The sequence below is a fragment of the Anser brachyrhynchus genome (genome assembly GCF_964034855.1).
Source record: "Anser brachyrhynchus genome assembly, chromosome: 1".
NCBI lineage: Eukaryota > Metazoa > Chordata > Aves > Anseriformes > Anatidae > Anser > Anser brachyrhynchus.
In genome coordinates this window covers 127,298,350-127,317,342 of record NC_137694.1, presented here as the reverse complement: position 1 = coordinate 127,317,342, position 18,993 = coordinate 127,298,350, and the positions used below count along the sequence as shown (strand labels likewise).

Sequence of the window (18,993 nt, the reverse complement as noted above, 5' to 3'; positions counted from 1 at the left end):
TGCATTAAGCGAGTTATGGTGTCCTGAAAGTCCCACTCGGCTCTGCAAATTGGAGCCTTTATTCACAACCACTCAGGAGCCTTAGTCTCAAGTCGGGATGACTACGGTGTGTGTCTGCATGTATTCAGAATGAAAGGGGATGACAAATGGACATTTTGAACTAAGTGGCATGAAAGTGTACAAGGAGTGGAAGAAACCTGCCTTCAGACAAAATCCAGATATGTAGATATTAGAGGACAATAATCATTACAGATATTCTACTTCAAATAGTTTTTCATTTCTAGCAGTCTTCTCTAATTTCCTTAATGCATCATCTTCTGTACCCGTGAATCATGAGTTAAGTCAGGAGAAGTCAGTGCTGCTTAGGCAGAACTGCATTAGAAGGTGGCATTTTTATAGCATATTTGTTTAAAGCATCAGGAATGAAAAGATGGCTATTAGATTTCAGGTAAAGGTTTTAGAGGACAGAAGCACACAGAAACTGAAACTTCTCTCTCTACATATTTATATATGCCCACTACAACCGTGCAATTTCTTTTAAGGCTGGCATGAATCAATCTGTTCTTTCAGTTATTTGATGATGACTTTTTGTATTACTTCAGACTCCATTTTTCTCTTTGGACAGTCACAGGTTTCTTGCTGTAACCCCTGACAGCCGCTACGATACACAGTCACTGAGGTTCATTATGTTAAAGAAATGAGCTGATCTGAACCCATTTTTGTCTACTATAAATACCAGATAATGCACATATGCAGTGTCTCCCTCCCTCTGTAAGTGAGGCCTTTAACCCTGTACTTTGGAATAAATCATAACAATCTGCCTAACAAATCTAAATATTTGAATTTGGTGACTGCTTTTTAAAGAACTATTGAAAGACAACAAATTTACAAGTATCAACAGTGTCAAAGGAATTCACCTGCCCGCTAGTTTGGCGATCAAGAAGTATTTTAATGTTTCCTGTCCTTTTGCAAAGCACTGCAAACATCAGCTGAGAGGTTTCCTCAGCTCACTGCTCTGCTCTTTAGGTAAGCACAGTTTTGTCACCACACAGACTGAGACTTAGACTGGCTGTTTGACTTCTACAATAGGATGGAAGAAGTCCTTGCCAAAACCAAAAAGACACCACAGTTACCGCAGAATCTCCTTCACTGTATTCACGAGACCCATATTTATGTCTAAATGCAGATGCAATGGCAACAAAACACGTGGACTTATTTCCTGCCTGCAAGGATTTACAGTCTAACCTGTTGTTCCTAAGGACAACTTGTAGTGCTCAACACAGTGGCAGCTCTCCTGTTTTGTATGTAGGGGAGATCTCAACTGAGGTTTTTATTTACAGCTCTTTGTGTGTGTGTGTGTGTGTGTATGCGTGCAAGCCCATTAATGCAAAGGATGTTTAAGAGAAAAACATCATTAAACAAACCAACCGACAAACAAGAACAGTACAGGTTATTCATTATCAAGGCAATACCAATAAGATGTGAATATTTTCCTGTCATACACTGGAAAACACAAAAATTGGCCATCCCCTTGTAAAGGGCCTTGCAGCTTTCTCCTATGCACCGAGTCCAGACGCTGAAACCCCTCACGTGCTGCAACAACTCATTGCACATTGTAAAAACTTGTAGTGGTACACTGGAGAAAGCTACAGGGTCTTTTCCAAGTTGGTGTTTCGGGTGTGTTTTCTGTTCTGTAGAAACACAAAGAATTGACAAGGTCCTGGAGAGGATGGACCGTCTGTCCTCAAGACAGGAGATGTCCCTGGGCATTTGTCCAGCACACAGAGACCAGAGGTGCAGACACCGTTTGCACACAGAAGAAAGAGGGCTGTGCTACAGACATCTACACAGCCTCTCACCCCATGCTTACTAACAATTTCATAGTTTTTTTCTAGTTTTCCAAGATCTCTGAATTATTTCATAATTTCTCAAGCCATCCAGTTGTTCCCGTTGAGTTTTGTTTTTTAACTGAAGCCTAAGTTCCAGTTCTCATCTGGAGACAGTAAATCTTTCAACTATTACAAATGTGTGCCTAATGTTTATTTGACTGGTTTTACTTTTCCTTTCCAGACAAGCCATGTTCCAGACAGTCTTGCATCTCTACCAAAATCTCCCCTGCTGCTCCTGTTGGCTCAGTTTGTGTATGAACTGCAAGACAAAAATTCAGAACTGAATGCCATTTGAAACACAGTATCATAGAATATCCCGAGTTGGAAGGGACCCACAAGCATCATCGAGCCCAACTCCTGGGTCCCCAAAGGACCACCCAAAAACTCAGACCATGTGTCTGAGAGCATGGTCCAAACACTTCATGTCTCTGCTCTCCTTTTACCTTCACAGTTCAGTGCAAACTCAGACATTGCCCGTGTGTTTCCAACGCTTTTAAAACCACGGACTTCCCTTGCTTGTAGGGACAGCTGTAAAATTGAGGTAGCTTTCAAAAACATCGAACTGAAAACAGTATTTTTCTTCTGACTTATGAGCTCATCTCCAACACTACTTGGAAACCAACAAGGTTCTTCATTCTGGAGGAGGAATAAACAGACACTATAAACACTCAACATAATTTCCCTAACATTTACTTGTAACATTACTTACAAACCGAGCTTCGGAATTTCACAGGCTGTGCTTATATAAAGGTAAAAACCAGAGCTTCAGGATGTAGCATTGGTTTTGTACGTACACTGTCCAGGCTCTTGCTTGTGTTTAGGCTATTGGCACAGGCAGTCTCACTGGCAGCGGCTGACAACGTTTTGCATTCATACGTGTGTATTTGTCTCCCCTTGTTTTCTGGTGTGTGGTCTGCTTGTTACAGAATTCAACATAACTGTAGTTTTAAAGGCTGTTCTGTCTTGTTCCATTTATTATTATATTACAGTTTCGGTGTTGTGTGTGTATGCTTTGGTTGCTGGTTGTTGGTTTTTTTTTTTGCTTTTTGCTTTTTTTTTTTCCCTCCCAGTAATAGCAATACAGAAGGAGCAAAAAACATTTCTGTCATGTTACAACCTGTGGGAAGAAATGCATGACCTATCTTGCCCAGCACCTCACTGTTGCGGTAAAAGCAGACTTAGTCATTAACTGCAGCGTGCCTGATGACATCTTCCAGTCGGAATAACATTGCTGCCTTCCAAAAAGACCCCTACTTTCCCCTCCAGGAAGCAGCTGTAAAACATGAACTTGAGCTTAGCTGTGTTGATGCTACACAACCTGTTCCATAAAGAGGTCCTTAGCTTTTGTTAAGGTCTGCTGTCCCAAATCAAGCAGAAAAGCAGAAACTTTAATAAACAGGAAATAAATAAACCAATTTGTGTGCATTTTGAAACATTGCACTTTGATTTCCATCACTTTTACTTTTTTATTTTAAGGGGTTTCAAAATGTTTGAGATTTCAAAATTTGTTTTTGAACAGCAGGTACAGAACAGCTCATGTAGGAAGCGTCCAGTCAAAATATTTCCACATAATCCAAGGTTAAAAAATAGTTTCCCATCAAGAAATCTTTTAATAATTGCACCTCCTAAGCTTCAGTTCAGATGATCTGACATTTTTGACACACAAAAAAATATCTCAAAATTCTTGTCAGCTCTCATCTGGAATTTGGGGATCATAAATCAAGACTGGGAAGGAGAAAATCTACAGAAACTTAACCTAGTGAAAGAACTTCTTAATCCTCGTCTATTCTCTTTGATGCTGAAGGTCCGTGAGGTTTGTCTTTACCCATCACTGCCCTTGGACACATATGAGATGCTCACAAAGTGGCACTTACGTGGTCCTTAAGACGTACTTGTCTTACTGCTCATCAACACTCCTTTGGAGAAAAACTTCTCCCAGTGCTGAAAAGCTCTGCAATCAAATATATGTACTTTATCACAGCAACGGCAGAGAAAATGCACTTCCTGCCTCTATTCTACCTCAGGATGCTGATTGTTGGCTACCCGCCCTCACCACCAATTTAGGGTCCTAATTTTATAAGGTTCTTTCAGCTCTTTGTTCTACTGTGAAGTGCTGTGAATTTCCTTTCTCTTGTTCTACCACCACATCCAATGGCTCATAAGTTACTTAAAAAAAGGTAAGACACAGCAATAATTACTTATATCTGGGAAAAAGTGTAGCAACATATTACAAAAATAAGGGTTTGATTGCGCATCTTTATATTTCTCACCTACATTGACTGCCAGAAACTGATTTACTATTTTGCAAGTGAGATAAAACTCTTGTTTATCTTCACCTCTAATGAAAGCCCCTCTCTTTCCTCTTTCACTACTTCTGTACTGATGTAGAATAAAAGTCTTTGTCTAAGCTTTCCTATTAAAAGCATGGATGTAAAGCTTCTGGCACGCCTGATACCTTTTTTTTTTTTTTTTGGTGGAAATCTGTCCATCTGAATAGGCATGAAAATTACAATTTTGTTTTGTTATCCCGATTTATTTCATTGTAGTCGCTGTACTTCTTGATTTTTACAGTTGCTGCCAGGAGCCAAATAACAAGCAAATCCTGTTATTAATTTATTTAATGGTGATATAGGTCTTATCTCACATTAATGAGCCACCCCTTCTGAAATTGCCAACTTATTACTGGCAGGAGGTGAAAAGTCGATGGCTTTATAGTGGAAAAGGGTAAGTTACATTTAAGTTCAACTGCATAGCATACTGTAGCTGAGAAATCAGGTTTAATTTCATTACTAGACTTTTGGTTTAATTTCATTACTAGACTTTGTCCAGGCTTTTGGAAGCTGGAAAATTTTAGCTGACTTTTCTTGGCTGGTTGGGTATCCCAGCTTGGGAGAAATCTGATGCACAGTCCTATGGCACTAAAAATTGATGATTTATTTTCCTAATGCACACTTTTCTTATTAGCTTGAACTCAACTGAACATAATTTGTCCCCCAGAAAAGGTCTTTGACTGCACTGATGACAATGACATCTGCTAGATTTCATTACTACGAAAATCCCCTATCCTATCCTGCACATCCTGTGCGACGGAGCCTGGAGCTTGCCCTCTGAGAGCTTGCGGGACCTCCTGCTGGTCAATTCATGAGCCAGGACACCTGTGTACGGGCTTGGCCCACCAACATGCAATAAAGGGGCCGTGTCAGCTTCTGCAGGCCAGCGTGCCTCCGGCAGGGAGAAACACAGGTGGCAATAGGGACCGCGCACTGGGAGGGCAGCGATCACGACGATGTGCTCAGCTCAGGGGAGCGGAGGGAATGCTGTTATTCCTGTGAGGCAGGTGAAAGCGAAAGTCATCATCAAAAGGGAGGAAAGATAAACATCTGGGCCGACCTTTGAAAGAAGAGCAGGCTGGTAGCAACGAGGGGGCATGTTCCTTAAGGAAGAAATCTGAGCAGTATGGTGCCTGGGAGGGCGCTGAGCCACAGAGAACTTGAAAGCCCCCAGTAAACAGACACGGGGAACTGCATTCACAGATGGTTTTTATCTCTTGATGCATCTAAATGGATAGGTGACTGATCTATAAATGCCTCTCCGCTGCTGAAATTAAAGTCGTTTTTTGTTTGTTTTTTTCTTCTTTTTTTTTTTGGTGGCAAGTGCCATGTACTAAACTAAAGGGTTAAACTACAAAATGGGAATAGTGGAGCCGGGAGCAAAATGTACTTCAGCTCGAGGGGATTTGAAGGGTTTTGCATTGGTCTCGAGGCCCAGCATTTGTCTTAGAGGCCAGTGCTGAGAGGGCACTGATGAAGCGCTGGGGCTAAGGAAGTATGCACAGAGCAGCAGACCTCCAGCTGTGGGAGCTGAGGCTTCATGGTGTGCTCTTCAGCCTGATTTATTAAATTTAAGGTCTGTCAGGCAAGTCTTTCTCTTAAGAAAGAGCCCAGAATGTGAAGAAGAGATGATTGACCCAAACACGGCAAATGGTGTTTCTAACAAGAAGAAATTACAGAAGATATGTGGTTTTTAGACTCTATCCTGTGTTAGAGACTCCAGCAGAAGAGAGGAGGATGGATCTCTCACAGTAGCAGTTGATAATTAATCCTTAACCTTTATATTTACACCAGTTACATCCCTATAGGTTCATGAGAGGAAATTCTCTAATGCCACGTTTAGTGTATGCTGCAGTAGTTGATCCAAACTGGTGTTGCTGAATGACTAAAATATGACAGTCAAATCCAAAACTGTTACCATATGAATTCTTCAAGGAACCGTGAAGTCAAAGCTCTGGGTTTCTTCTAAATATGATAAAATAGCCATGAGTTCTGTCACTCCCATACTTCATGTGCGAGTTTCTTTAGCAAAAGCATTGACAAACCTGCCTCACTCAAAAAAAGGATTCCCAGGAAAAGAATAGTTATTTTTAGCTTTCAGGGAATGAGAGAAGCTGGCAAATAAAATAGCAGCAGATGGGAATCCTGTTGTCTCTGCTCAGGGAGAACCTTCAAAGACCTTCAGCCATCTAGCCCATCTCAGCAAAGGCTAACTTGAGCTCCCAGTCACGTTTCAGAACGCGATCAGCTTCAAACATTTAAATTAAAAAAAAAAATCAAGCAAACTAGGGAGAAAAAGTATGGCGTATTAAGGGTTACTAATGGGTATTTCTCCCTCCACTAGCAACTGTCTCTTCAGGATGAGTGAACGGGCTTCTAAACAGGGAATGTGCTGGAACTGTGCTTCACAAATGTTGCCTGCATCTTTTCAGCATCTGGACGGCAGAAGATATTCGTGGTGTGGGACGCTCTGGAAAGCCCGTGAAGGCTGCGCAGATACCACGCTCTAGCAGTCAGCTGCTGCTGCAGCCCGCCTGGTGAAACTACAAAGCACGTTTCAGTGCAGTGAAAATGAGAGCAATGGTAGGGAGGACTCGCAATAAATCGTCCTGCCCTAAAGGCAAGCCCCCCTGACAGCAACAGAAGAGGCTGTCGGTAGCCTCGTCTGTCTGGCTCCCCAGTCTGCCACAGTGGAAGGGCTCTGCCTTTTCTGGATCTAGTACCTGCTGGCACTTAGCCACTGAGCAGATCCGTTTCTTGCATCCCAGCGTCCAACCTGTCCTTCCTGTGAAACCTCCGGGTTTCCTTCCTAACGTTGTGTTTTCAACCACGCTGATTCCTCGGCTGTCATTTCTGAGGACTACTCGCAGCGGCTCCAAGACCTTCCTCCTGAGTGGCAATAGCTAAGCACGGTGTAGGCAGCTAGTTGTCGTCCCCTCCCTGAACACCACCTCGCATTTATTATTGGCACCGAGTGTCACCTGCTGCTTGGCCGCCCGGCGCTGCACCAGCCCTCCCGCTGCTTCTTGCAGCCGCCTTTCCCTCTGACCGTCCCCAGCCCGGTAGTATCACAGAAGGACAGGGTGCTTTGGGCTGGCACGGACCTCAAAGACCAGCGAGCTGCAACCCCCCTGCCACGGGCAGGGACACCCCCACCAGGCCAGGTTGCCCAAAGCCCCATCCAGCCTGGCCTTGAGGCAGCGTCACCAAACGCCATCGGGCTCCACCACCCGTTCCCTTTTCCCAGGGAACAGCCTGAAGACGTCGCACAGCACAGACCCCGGAGAAGATCCCACAGGGACCCTACCAGCGGGTGAAACGAACACGGGGAGCAGAGAACCCCCCGCGCACCCCTGCCCTCTTGTCTGCTGGCACACGAGGTGGCGCGGGCCTCATCTCCGTGCAGCCGGGCTCATCGAGGAGAAGATCCGAGGCTCCTCCAGGGGAAGCCCTTCCCGCTAAGGAGGGGTGCCCGGCGGGGAAGCGCCGCGTGCCCGGGGCCGCCCGGCGCCGTGAGGCAGCGCGGAGGCCGGGCCAGGCTCGGAGGCCGCCCGCCGGCCCGGGCTAATCATTAGCCGCCCCTCGGCCCTGCCCGGCCGCCGCTCGCCAGGGCCGGGCTCCCACCCGCGGCCATCCCCCGCTCCCCGTCCCCCTCCCGGCGCCATGGAGGGCGAGGGGAACGCGACCCTCCCCCCGCCCTGCGGCGCCAGCGAGCCGCCCTTCGCCTGGGAGCTGCTGGGCAGTGAGTGCCGGGGGCTGCCCGCCGCCGCCTTGTGGCCTGGGGGTGCCGGGCAGGGAGGCAGGGGGCGGGCGGGGAGGCAGGGAAGGGGCCGCGGGGCCCTCGGGGCTGAGGGAGCGGGGCGGCGGCGGGCAGGGGGCGCGGGGCGACCCCCGGGGGGCGCCCACCCCGAGGCGGGGCGCCCAGCACGGCGGCTCCTCGGGCATGGGGGGCAGGGGGAGAGGCAGGGAAGGGGGGTCCTGGCTTCGGGCCGTGGGGCTGGGGAGGTCAAAGAGCCGGGAAGGCGGCACGCCTTTGTTTCTTCGTGGGCCTTGCCGGTGGTGGTTGGCCGCAAACGGTTCCGAAATGAAGCGTGACCTCAGCGCCGTGCTTTCCTCCATCGCTGCAAGCGCCTTCCTGGGGAGAGAATCCACCCCAGCCAGGGGTGAATGCCGACCTGCACGCCCGGTGTGCATCAGGCGTGAAAGATCAGGAGCTTGCACACCCCGCAAGCTGACTCCGAGAATGTTTGCACGCCTGGGGGGTTAGGGACAGGCACGTCTTTGAACCTGCGACGGCAGCAAAGAACTAACTCCGAGCAAATACACCGTTGCTTGTAGTGTGCTTGGTAAAGCTCCCAGAACATCCTCTGGTTTCTGTCTTCTGTTTATTTATAGCCATCTGATCTCGCTGGTCCTAGATCCCTCCCTTTCTGAAGGGGACTTCTGTGGAATGCTTCGGGAACATGGAGGCATATTCCTCCCATATGCTGCCTGAGGATCCCGAGAAGATTTATTTATGAACTTAAATTTAAGTACTTGAATCACCCCATGGAGTCAGTGGTCCCTGTGTGTAGCTAAGGATGAATCACGCAGAACCACAGCGTGGCTGAGGCTGGCAGGGACCCCTGGAGGCCACCTGCTCTGACCCCTGCCCAAGCAGGGACACCCAGAGCAGGCTGCCCAGGACCACATCCAGGCAGCTTCTGGAGATCCCCAAGGAGGAGACCCCACAGCTCCCTGGGCAGCCTGTGCCAGGGCTCCTCACCCGCACAGCACAGAAGTGCTGCCTGGTGCTCAGAGGGAGCCTCCTGGGCTCCAGTTTGTGCCCAGGGCCTCTTGTCCTGGCACTGGGCAGCACTGAGAAGAGCCTGGCTCCGTCCTCTTTGCACCCTCCCTTCAGTGCAATGCTTTGCAGGAGCAGGACTAAGATGCCTCTCTCCAAGATGCTCCTTTTACATTAAACGTTTGGAGTGCCGATGACATGAATCAGATTTTTTGTTTGTTTGTTTTCTTTTCGCTTTCTGCAGGCCTTGACCTAGCTGGTAGATTTCTTTTTGCAATCTTGACTCTGATGACGCTAATTGCTGATCTGGTATTTATAGAGGAAGTGATCTACATCTACAGGAAAATCCCCTCCTCCAAAAGATCAATCTTAATTTGGATAAATGCTGCAGCTCCAGTAAGTATTATGGAAAAGACATGAACCTGAATGTTGAAATTAGCATTTCCCTGACAATCTGCATGAGCCTGCTTTATCTCTGCCCTTCACACAGCCCTCCTCCCTTTCTCTGTAGGTGATTGCTACTACCTCATGCATTGGCATGTGGATTCCTCGCTCAACAATGTTTACAGATTTCACAGCAGCAGTGTGAGTATTCTGCTTGTTCTAGATGTTGCCCCAAACCCTGCATTTCTTCCCTTTAAACATCTGCTAGTCTTGGTAAACACAGTCATTTTGTAAATTTAACAATTTAGTAATTTTTGGTTTGAGTTGAAATCTCTTGGCAGCTCTTTTATGGGAGGTGGAAAATGCTGAAGCAGTTCCCAGTGCTGCAGCCCCCTAGTGTGGGAACGTCAGTATGAAAGAACTGTGACTTGCACGTAATTGATCGCCTTGACTGACGGGAGCTTTGAAGTAGCACTCTTTTCTTTTCTCTCTCTGAGTGTCATGTGGAATGAGATTCTGACCTGTGGCTCCTTCTCTGTGCTTTCATTAATGATGAGCTCTATAGGTCTATTATTAATGGTGGCAAGTGAACCTCCAATGAGTATATCAATGTAAAAATGTTCTGCACTTGTCCTGATAAAAGCACTTTCCGTGCACGCATGGCAGCTCTGACATGCACAGAGGAGAGTGAAGAAGTGCAGTCCCTGCTTTCTGGAGGTGATGGGGCAGCCCTCGAGGCGGAGCCTGGTGGGGGCACGCTGTGGCCACGGGCACACCAGGAGGGCCGGGATGGTTTTGGAACCCACTGCGGGACACTATCACGGTCTTGTGAATTGCCCCACCCCGTGTCACAGTGCATCTGCTAAGAGAGCAGAGTAAAAGAGATGGAAAGCAAAGCAGTGGGACTTCTAGCATGCTGCAGTTTATGCAGGTAGTGCAGGCTACAAGAAACTTCTCAGGATCCAGTCCTATGGCACGTTGAGCCTATCTCAGTCGCGCTCCTCCCTTGCCCAAGCTGCAGGTTCCTCTCCCTTCCCTTGCTCCATTGCTCTCACTTCTCCAGCTGGTCAGCAAGCTCCTTCAAGGAGGCAGTGCAGCTGGAGAGGACCTCTCTTATTTGGTGTGGCTGGATTTCAGTGAATCGGTTCCCTAAATCTGTGTGGGGCCAGGAGGACAGGGTGTCTGCACAATCTGTAGTTCCTGGGAAGGGCTAAGAATGTGCAGCTGGTGAAGGAGGGAGAGGAGGGGCTGCAGCAGACACTGTCTGGATCTGCTTCGGCTGCAGAGGAACCGCACCCTGACTGGGGCAGCACATGATGCTGGCTAAATGCATATATAAACCTAGCCATGTGTTGTTGCTTTTTTTCTTTTGTGTGTTTTATTGTTATTGTTTTTTTAAGAGGAGGAATAGGACCTGTTTTGAAAAGGTTGCACCAGTCAGGACTGGATAACTGATAGAAAAATACGGCTGCAATGACTTGGGCTAAAAAGCCTGTGATACTGACTGCCACCAGCGTGCCTTGGGGAAAACCTGAAGGTTTTTCACAGCAAGCGCCAGACTTTCTGTTGATTGCAAATCACGAACTTTAAACAACCTGGACAGAAAGTTTAAAAAACCCGGACAGGACTGGCCTGCGCAGGCATGTGCGAGAGGCAAGCAGGAAGTCCGTTCAAGCTGGCTTTTTCTTCCTCTCCTAGATTTTTTGCCATAGTTATCCACAAGTTCCTGATGATGATGATTAAAGAGTGCGGGGGCCAAAAGCTGTTCCTCAGGCGGTTTGAAAATGGTCGCTTCAAGATCAGCACGGGGCCCTGCTGCTGCTGCTGCCTTTGCCTCCCCGGCGTGCGCATCACTAGGTGAGTTGCCCTTTAAGATTTCCCAGCTGGAAAACCGCAGCTGGAATTCAGCCAGCTTGGCGAGCCAGGCTTACAGCAAAGGGCCTCCCTGCTTCCCGAAAGCCACTCTCAAGCTGTCTCTTAAACGGCCGCTGTCACTCGGGGCTGTACGCCGCCGCTAATTTCTCTCATTTTTATAACGCGGAGCTGCACGTGAGAGGCGAGAGCACAACATCACTCACTTTAACCCAGTGCGGTGTTCCCACTCTGCAGTCGTGTTGAGCACTGTGGTATCTGCCCTGCTAATCCCGTTCTTTTCCAAGAAACCATTTGTACTGTAAGCAGTTGTATGTGGGAGGAGGAATTTCCACTCTAGAAAACCCGATAATTGGGATTTTGGTTTCTTTTCATTCCAGGAGGGAACAAAAGTCTCCAGACTGGGTATTTTTCACAAACAAAATCATCAAATTGAGTCTGTCTTGAAAGAAAAATTCTTTTGCTTTGATAAATTGAAATGTTTCTTTCTGATTCGGTCTTTAAAACTACTTCAGATTAAAATACTTTTTTAAACAAAAATAAATGTAATTCCTGGAGAGCTTTGATCTCAGTGAAATGCCGTTGTCTGGTGAGGGAAAACCAAATATTTTCTTCTGCCAAACTAAATAGCAAGGCACCTTCGAGAAGCGCGGTAAGGATGGAGAGCTGCACCTCTGGGAATCACCAAGTGTAACATAAAGCCTGCCTGGTGGGGCTCCTCTTCTGGCAGGAGCTCAGACCCTGCTATTTACATGCTGTTCCACAGCCCGAAAGCCTCGTATGTTCCAGGGCTTTCCTACTGGCGCAGAGCATGAGAACGTTTCTCCCATTAACAGCAAAATCTCAACGGCTGAATGTGCAACACGGAGACGTTTCTGTGAGAGTCTGGACGTTCATGTCAGAAGGGATCTTAGGGACTTTTTGGTCTGGTTAAAAGGAAGTGGCAAACGGAAAGCAGTGCGGTGGTTTGTGAGGGATCCTGGAACGAGCAGGAAACAGTGCTGAGGGAAAGGGACTGAAGGGGAGGTTTACTGATGGAGCATAAGCTGCAGTGAAAAATATGTGAAGAATTTAACTTACAGTATGCTTTTGATAAAATCTTCATTTTTATTGTAATAATTTTTCCTTAAACTACCTAATTTGGTATTATAATTTTAACTCTTATTACCATGAATTTATTTTAATGGGATAACAGTATTCATTTACATGGAGGGGACACCAAGAAGAACATGTAGTAAAAAAAAACACATAAAATGTACCTCCAGAAATAGATGTGATACAATGATGTAAAATGGGTAAGTTATGCCAGAGAAAGATCAGTCTTATATTCCTCCCATAGATACCTTCTGGGGAGACAGAGTTACTCCAAGGGAGGGATTCGTTACTTTAAAAGAAATCATAGAATCAGAGAATACCTGAGTTGGAAGGGACCCACAAGGATCATCGAGTCCAACTCCTGGGTCCCCAAAAGACCACCCAAAAAATCAGACCGTGTGTCATATACTACTGAGTAGTCCTGGGAAAGCTAACAAGGTACAGAGGACAGATAAGGCAAAGCGACAAGCCGTCCAGCAGAGAGATGTGGCAGAAGAGGTCTGATGGTAAAAAAAAAGAAATGGCAGACCTGCGCTTTCAAGGAAAACAACTCCTGGCATTGGAGGGACTGCACTCTTTGTCATGTTATTCTTCAAAGCCCTTCGGGAGTAACGGGTCTTTGAAAAGGCACAGGCACTAAATGGCCAGCCAGTGGTAGGCCCTTCCGCATGTGTTTGTGCTCTTCATAATTCTGTGGTTATTAGCTCTATTAATTGAGCAATTCATGCAATTCCTGGTTCGTGTCTGTTTCCCGTAGCACACTAACTGGCAGCCTGTTGTCTGCTGAGGCACATCTGATGGCATTCTCAAGGGACCAAGGCGCTACAGTGAAGACAGCGTTAACAGTGTGGGAAGTACATAGCGGCGGACTAAAACATGAGCAGCAGTAGCTGCCGCAGCTTGTCCTGTGAAGACTGGGGGAGAGTTTGTGTCAGTCATCTTGCATGTCCTCAGTTTGCGAGGGCATCTGCCCCTTTTCTGGTGACCTTTAGCATTGGCAGGCCAGGTCATTGTGTAGGGGCTGTATACCGAGAGACAGTAGTAGGGAAATCATGAGCTGTGCTGCTGGCTTTTTGCCAGCTTGCCAAGTGAAAGTTAGCCCCTTTCTCCTCTTTCTGTACAGAGGAGAAAAACCAGATGCTTACATGGCAGTATTCATGAGGCACTGAAAGATTGCTAGTCCTTCCACCGAGGTCTGCGTGATTCCTTGTCTTGATCTGCCACAGGACTGGCAGACCGGGCCTGTCTGAGCAGGAAGGTAGAGTCTGACAGCATCACTGCTGAAGGCAGGCTGGCTGTGTCAGGGATCGAAGCTCTCTAGTACTTTGCCTTTCAGCTGAAGGTTGCTCTGCCCAATTTTGACAGAGAACTGAAATAACAAGGCAACAAGGCAAGAGCAAGTGGCGTTGTTCAGAAACTGGGTATGCTACTACCAGTGCTGTGGTTAGAAAAGTATTGCTTTTGGAGAGACTTTGCTAAATAGACATCTGGGTAATTCTTGGAAAGTTTTTAATCTTGAAGCTGTTTCTCCCCAGATTTTAGCCATGTGCAGTAGGAGTGGAGAAGTTTCACTGCTTAACAGCATCCAAAAATGTTATTAAGGTTGCTAATAAGATTTTGGCCTATGTGATTTTTATTTTATTTTTATCTTTTACCAGGCAAACCCTCTTTTGGCTAAAGCTGGGCACCCTCCAGTTTGCTTTCTTTCGACCCGTGTTCATGTTTCTGTCAATAGTGCTTTGGACCAATGGCAATTACAGCCTTTCTAATGTAAGTAAATGTTTTAAACAGAGATGGTCCACAAAGTCCACAGCTTTTGGTTTGATTTTAGTATCTTAGCCTACAATGAAAGTCTGGAATTTGGGAGCATTTCCAAGTGTGTCCTTGCCATGTTCTTTTGAGGCCCTGAAGCATGTACTGTACTTCTGCTTTGTACTGTGTAAGCTGCAAGCTGATGGAGAGGTCTGTACCTGCTAATAATTTTGCACCTCCTGGATAATTCAGAGTAGCAGTAGTATTTTTGCAGTTGTTATTTCATGGTAGTAAAATAAGTGACCCCTCTGAGATGTCATGCTGAGTACACTCTCACGAGCTTGCTGAGCATCCCCAAGAGCTGCTGGGGTCAGATGGAGGGGCTTTGTCATCCATTACAGCTCCACGGTGGTAGCACTCCAGTCAGGGCTGTGCAGCTTCCCCATGCAAGCCCCAGCGACCGCTGTTGGCATCAGCTTTCATGGAGATAGAAACAAACATTTTATTGCCTGCATCATCCAGTTTGCAGCTTCTGCCTGGAAATAGTAACAACTGCACTGTAAAGTTTTATTGGTACGTTTGTTTGATTTTCTTCTCAGTTGTCTCCTAAAGGAGCTGCGATATGGATTAGCTGCTTCGTTGCTGTCCTTACCATTATTGCTCTGTGGCCAGTTGGAATCATGTTTCAACAAGTCAGGGTTCTCCTTAACTGTAAGAAGATCATCCCTAAATTTGCTCTTTATCAGGTGAGAATTTTAATATTTCTGGTAAGAATTTCTCTTGCTGTTGATGCAACACCATCTCTCTGTTTCTTGACCCTTTGCTTAAAGATTATAGTATTTTTTTTTCCATTAAATGCTGCTGCATCCCCTTGAAGCACTTTCCTTGGCTGCTGTTCAGTTTCAGTTTGAGCCAATTTACCTCTAGTCTTTCAGGAGTGCTGGAGATGTGAGAGCTTTGTGAAATCCATTCATCTCTGGGCAGCTGAAATCAAAACAGCACCTTGAAGGAAGCTTTTTCGATGCCGTATCCTGAAACACAATGTTAAAAAGCTAGTGTGTACTTTTAGAAACGAGGAGAGGATGTGGAGCATTGTGTGGGTGGCTTTTGTTTGAACTGTTTCGGCATGTCATAATGTGCTGCTTTGACAATATTTTTCTTGGCCATTCTTCACTACGGAGTTAGATAATAACGAAAATACTGGCTGGGACTCATTACATAGTAAGGAACAGACCCAGATAGGCTGTGGGACAGGGACAAGGCCACCCTCTCCCACGTCACCCAGAAGAGAGAAGAGGGTACTATAGAACGGTAGTACAGTGTCTTCCAGTACAGGACACAGAGCACAGCTGCTGCACTAAGAGCTCTGATAAGTAGATCATTAAACCCTTATAAAAGCAATCAGCAGGATAGTCGCACATGCAAAGCTGCATCAAGGTGAATCCGGGTTTAAGGTGGCAAACTCTGTGCAGGTGAGGGTTTATACTCGGGCAGCTGCACCAGAGAGACACTCTGATGTCTCTGAGACACCGAAGGCCTAGCTCAGTGAATAGCAGGCACTGTGATGTGTGGTTATTGCTGAACCCAAGCTGCAGGATCCTCCAGCCCCTTTGGCAAAGAAGGCACTTGTGTATGTTTTGGGGAGCACCGCACCTCCCTGTTGCAGCAAAAAGATGAGACAACCCCAAAAAAACATTCTTTGAATGCTTCCTCCCACTAAGGGACAGCATAGCTCATGGTTAGATTAACAGGAAGCTTTTAAGACATTGTTGCTTACTACTCAGAGCTCAGTATTGCTTAAAATCCCAGCTGGGAGCTCTCTCCCAAATAAAGGGTTGAGAAAACACTTTTAGAACAGAGATTTAATTTAATGCCCACATTCAGAGCAATATCTTCCTGACCTACAGATGAATTTTGCAGAATGGCAAGTGGCCTGGTGGTAGATGGAGGAGAGGGAGGGCAAGAAAGGAGGAATGAGGTGAAAGAGGGTCTATGATGAAAGCAAAATCTTTGTGTGAACAATAATCCTTTTCCTGGTAGCTAAGGCATCTGCTTTCTCTTTCTGGCACAGTTTGTCCTGATTCTGAACCACCTGCAAGCAGCTATTATCAACATCTTGGCCATGCAAAGAATTATCCCCTGTGCTCCACCACTCTCCTCTTCAGCAAGAGGAGCATGTAAGTTCTGTCAGGAAGGACGCTCTTCATTGACTTATAAAGGTGTCAGTTCAGAGTTGCTAACTGCAATATCTGATGTTTTCCCAAAATATGTGTTTCCTGGGATTATGTAGCTTTTGGAGAATCTCAGCTTTTATTTAAAAAACAATGACAACTTTTATAGCCATCATAGTTGCAGAGAAAAACATTAGTTGGGATCAGAAATTGAAGAAAAAGAAATCAACATGCATGATCACTGTTAAATCTTTTGGGTTTTGGATGCCTAATTAGCTGCGTGCTTATTGATGGGCAGTACTGTAACTCTGTAACTGATTTTATTGCCCAGTGTGAGAGACAATCTGTTATGGAGGCAGAATGGTTACATTTGTTCCTTTTGCACAGACCGTGGTGAATAAGATAGGTATTTATTTCTTGTCCGATGGTCTTTTTTCTTTTTTTCTTCAGATATAACCCACCAGCTCCTCGTCATGGAAATGTTTCTGATAACCCTAATGTCAAGGGTGGTCTATCGGAGAAGATACGACGAACTAGAGCCTCCAGAGTGTGCCTGTGAAGAAGATGGGGACAGCAAGCAGACTCCTAAGATTATCCTGAATGGTGCAGTTAGTGAAGATGGATTGCCAGGCTTTTAGAAGCCCCCAGTGCTCCTGTTCTGCAGGAGCTGGAAGCTCAGCTTCAGGAGCTTCTTTCACCACAAATAGCCACTGTCCATGTCAGAACAACTTCTGACATAAATGCATGTGTGCTACACTGAAAGGACCAATGAGTGGAATGATAACCCTATTTATTCTCCAGTGATACATACATGGTGTGAATGTTTTCACACCATGTTCTTTTATTCTGTGATTGAGTACTGGATGGTAGCCAAACTGTCTCATAATGTGATTTTTATTTTTTTTTATCTATTAGAATTGCTGTGATTTAGAGTTAACCCAGAGCCATTCTTGTATCATCTATTTTGAATTCTTTTAATCCTCTTTCAGGTAGCCTGGATTGCTGTCATATGTCCCAAACCACATTTTCCTATCCTTCCTCCATTAAAATTTATCAGCTCTCACTCTGTCACAAGGTCACCGTAGCTAATTCTGATCAGTAAATACATTTGCAAATTTGTTCTTAAATCCCAAAACCTCCATGAGCTCTCCACTACATAAATGGAAATTTTTATTTATGGGAAGACTTTTTACATTCCCTGTAAATTCACCTCCTAACTTGGTAAATACACAGTTGCTGTTTTTAAATATGTCATTAGCTGATGCTCCTCTTAGAGAAGGGAGATCTCTGTCACTGGTCTGGAAAAAGAAAGTAGGAGCCGGTCTGAGATGCGTTCTGCAACTGCTCTGTGATGTTACGTTGTACTTTGGTTCTCTGTGTAGAAAATGGGAACTATGATACTCAGGATCCTTGCATTCAATGTGCCTGTGGGGGTGAACACTGTTGACAGGACTCTTTCAAAACATTATTTCCCCAACATCTTCACCCTAAATCTGACCTGCCCAGGTGTTCAGTTAGACTTAAAGTACTACTAGATTTTTTGAATTCACACCCATTGCTCCATTCTGCTGAAAACAGGTTTTAGTTTTATTTTTTCCAAATGATCCTGATGTTCTTGGATGAACCCAATTGCTTTGGTTTAGCTCACTGTAATTTATAATATGATACCATGTTTAGTAAGCATTTGGATATGCTGTTTATTGGGAAAGGAGGTACAGCACCATATGCTAGCACTTGTCTCTCCTCATCTAATCTGACCCCTAGAAGTAAATGCTTCATCTGTATAGCAAGAATGGTGGACTGGGAAAATGCTTCATGTTGGAAAAGATGTAAATAACGTCCTTTACCTGTAAGGTATCAAATACAACATTACATCAGAGCGAAGCTAGGCAGATAGTGGGGCTTTATTTGTATTTTATAAGGAATTCCAGAAATACTTTCAGTTTGGGAGTTGGCTGTGGAAAATGAAATATTCTGAAAACCTCGTCTAGTCAACAAGCTGGGAGGAGAAAAGGGGGTTGAATTAAACAAAATATTTTCTTACTGATTGAGGTAAAAAATATTATTTTCTTTAACAATAGGATTCCATTGTACTAGAAAAAATTGAATTATTTTTGGTTTGAAGTGGTTGTAACAATTTTTATACCTAGCTTTTTACTAAGCAGACAATCAGAGAAGTTAATACAGATTTCTGAACTCCATTAATGTGAGTGAATCTGCATTTTTCTTTGAAAAATAATTTAGGTGATAATTTTTCACTCTGCTCTAGAGTGTGACAGGAGAATTAACTGGGATCAACTAATATCTTCTTAACATGAGAAATCTTCTTAATGTAATTTAACATTATGGCTATTAGCATATTCCTAATCTTGCCTTATATCAGTGTATTCTAGGCTGCAGATATGTTTGTAATGTTGCTCTCACAGACTTTATTTCATAACAGCACTGGGAATGGTTGGCTGTGAGTCGAAGAAGCTTCAAAACTGGAAAATAAAATATTTTGAGTTGGTAAGGTATCTCTGTCAATTGCTGTGGAAAAGATTTTAATTACTAGAGCAAATGAACCCTGCGGGAAAATGTTTTCTGTAGCGGCTCTGTAAAGGTGATGTCTTGGTGAGTGAGATCTGTCGCACGAAGAGCAGATCCATGTGCCAAAAGCATGGACAACACATTTGAAAACAGGTGGAGCACATGGACAAATGGTGGTCTTTGTATGT

The 18,993-nt window shown here is 45.3% G+C and overlaps 1 protein-coding gene across 3 annotated transcripts; it reads left to right on the top strand.

Annotated features, from left to right (window-relative positions):
• Nucleotides 1–4,974: 4,974 nt before the first annotated feature.
• On the top strand, nucleotides 4,975–18,789 carry LOC308176555 (organic solute transporter subunit alpha-like). 3 transcript variants are annotated; one of them, XM_080552468.1, is made up of 8 exons: nucleotides 4,975–7,961; nucleotides 9,247–9,398; nucleotides 9,514–9,587; nucleotides 11,085–11,243; nucleotides 14,012–14,123; nucleotides 14,705–14,851; nucleotides 16,177–16,282; nucleotides 16,727–18,789. In XM_080552468.1, exons 1-8 carry the CDS (start codon nucleotides 7,883–7,885, stop codon nucleotides 16,912–16,914), a joined length of 1,017 nt encoding a protein of 338 aa, XP_080408594.1. In that variant the 5' UTR covers nucleotides 4,975–7,882; the 3' UTR covers nucleotides 16,915–18,789. The 3 variants fall into 3 exon arrangements, with proteins under 3 accessions (XP_080408594.1, XP_080408595.1, XP_080408596.1); XM_080552469.1 differs by lacking the exon at nucleotides 4,975–7,961 and adding an exon at nucleotides 8,096–8,464; XM_080552470.1 differs by lacking the exon at nucleotides 4,975–7,961 and adding an exon at nucleotides 8,096–8,565.
• The last annotated feature ends 204 nt before the right edge of the window (nucleotides 18,790–18,993 follow it).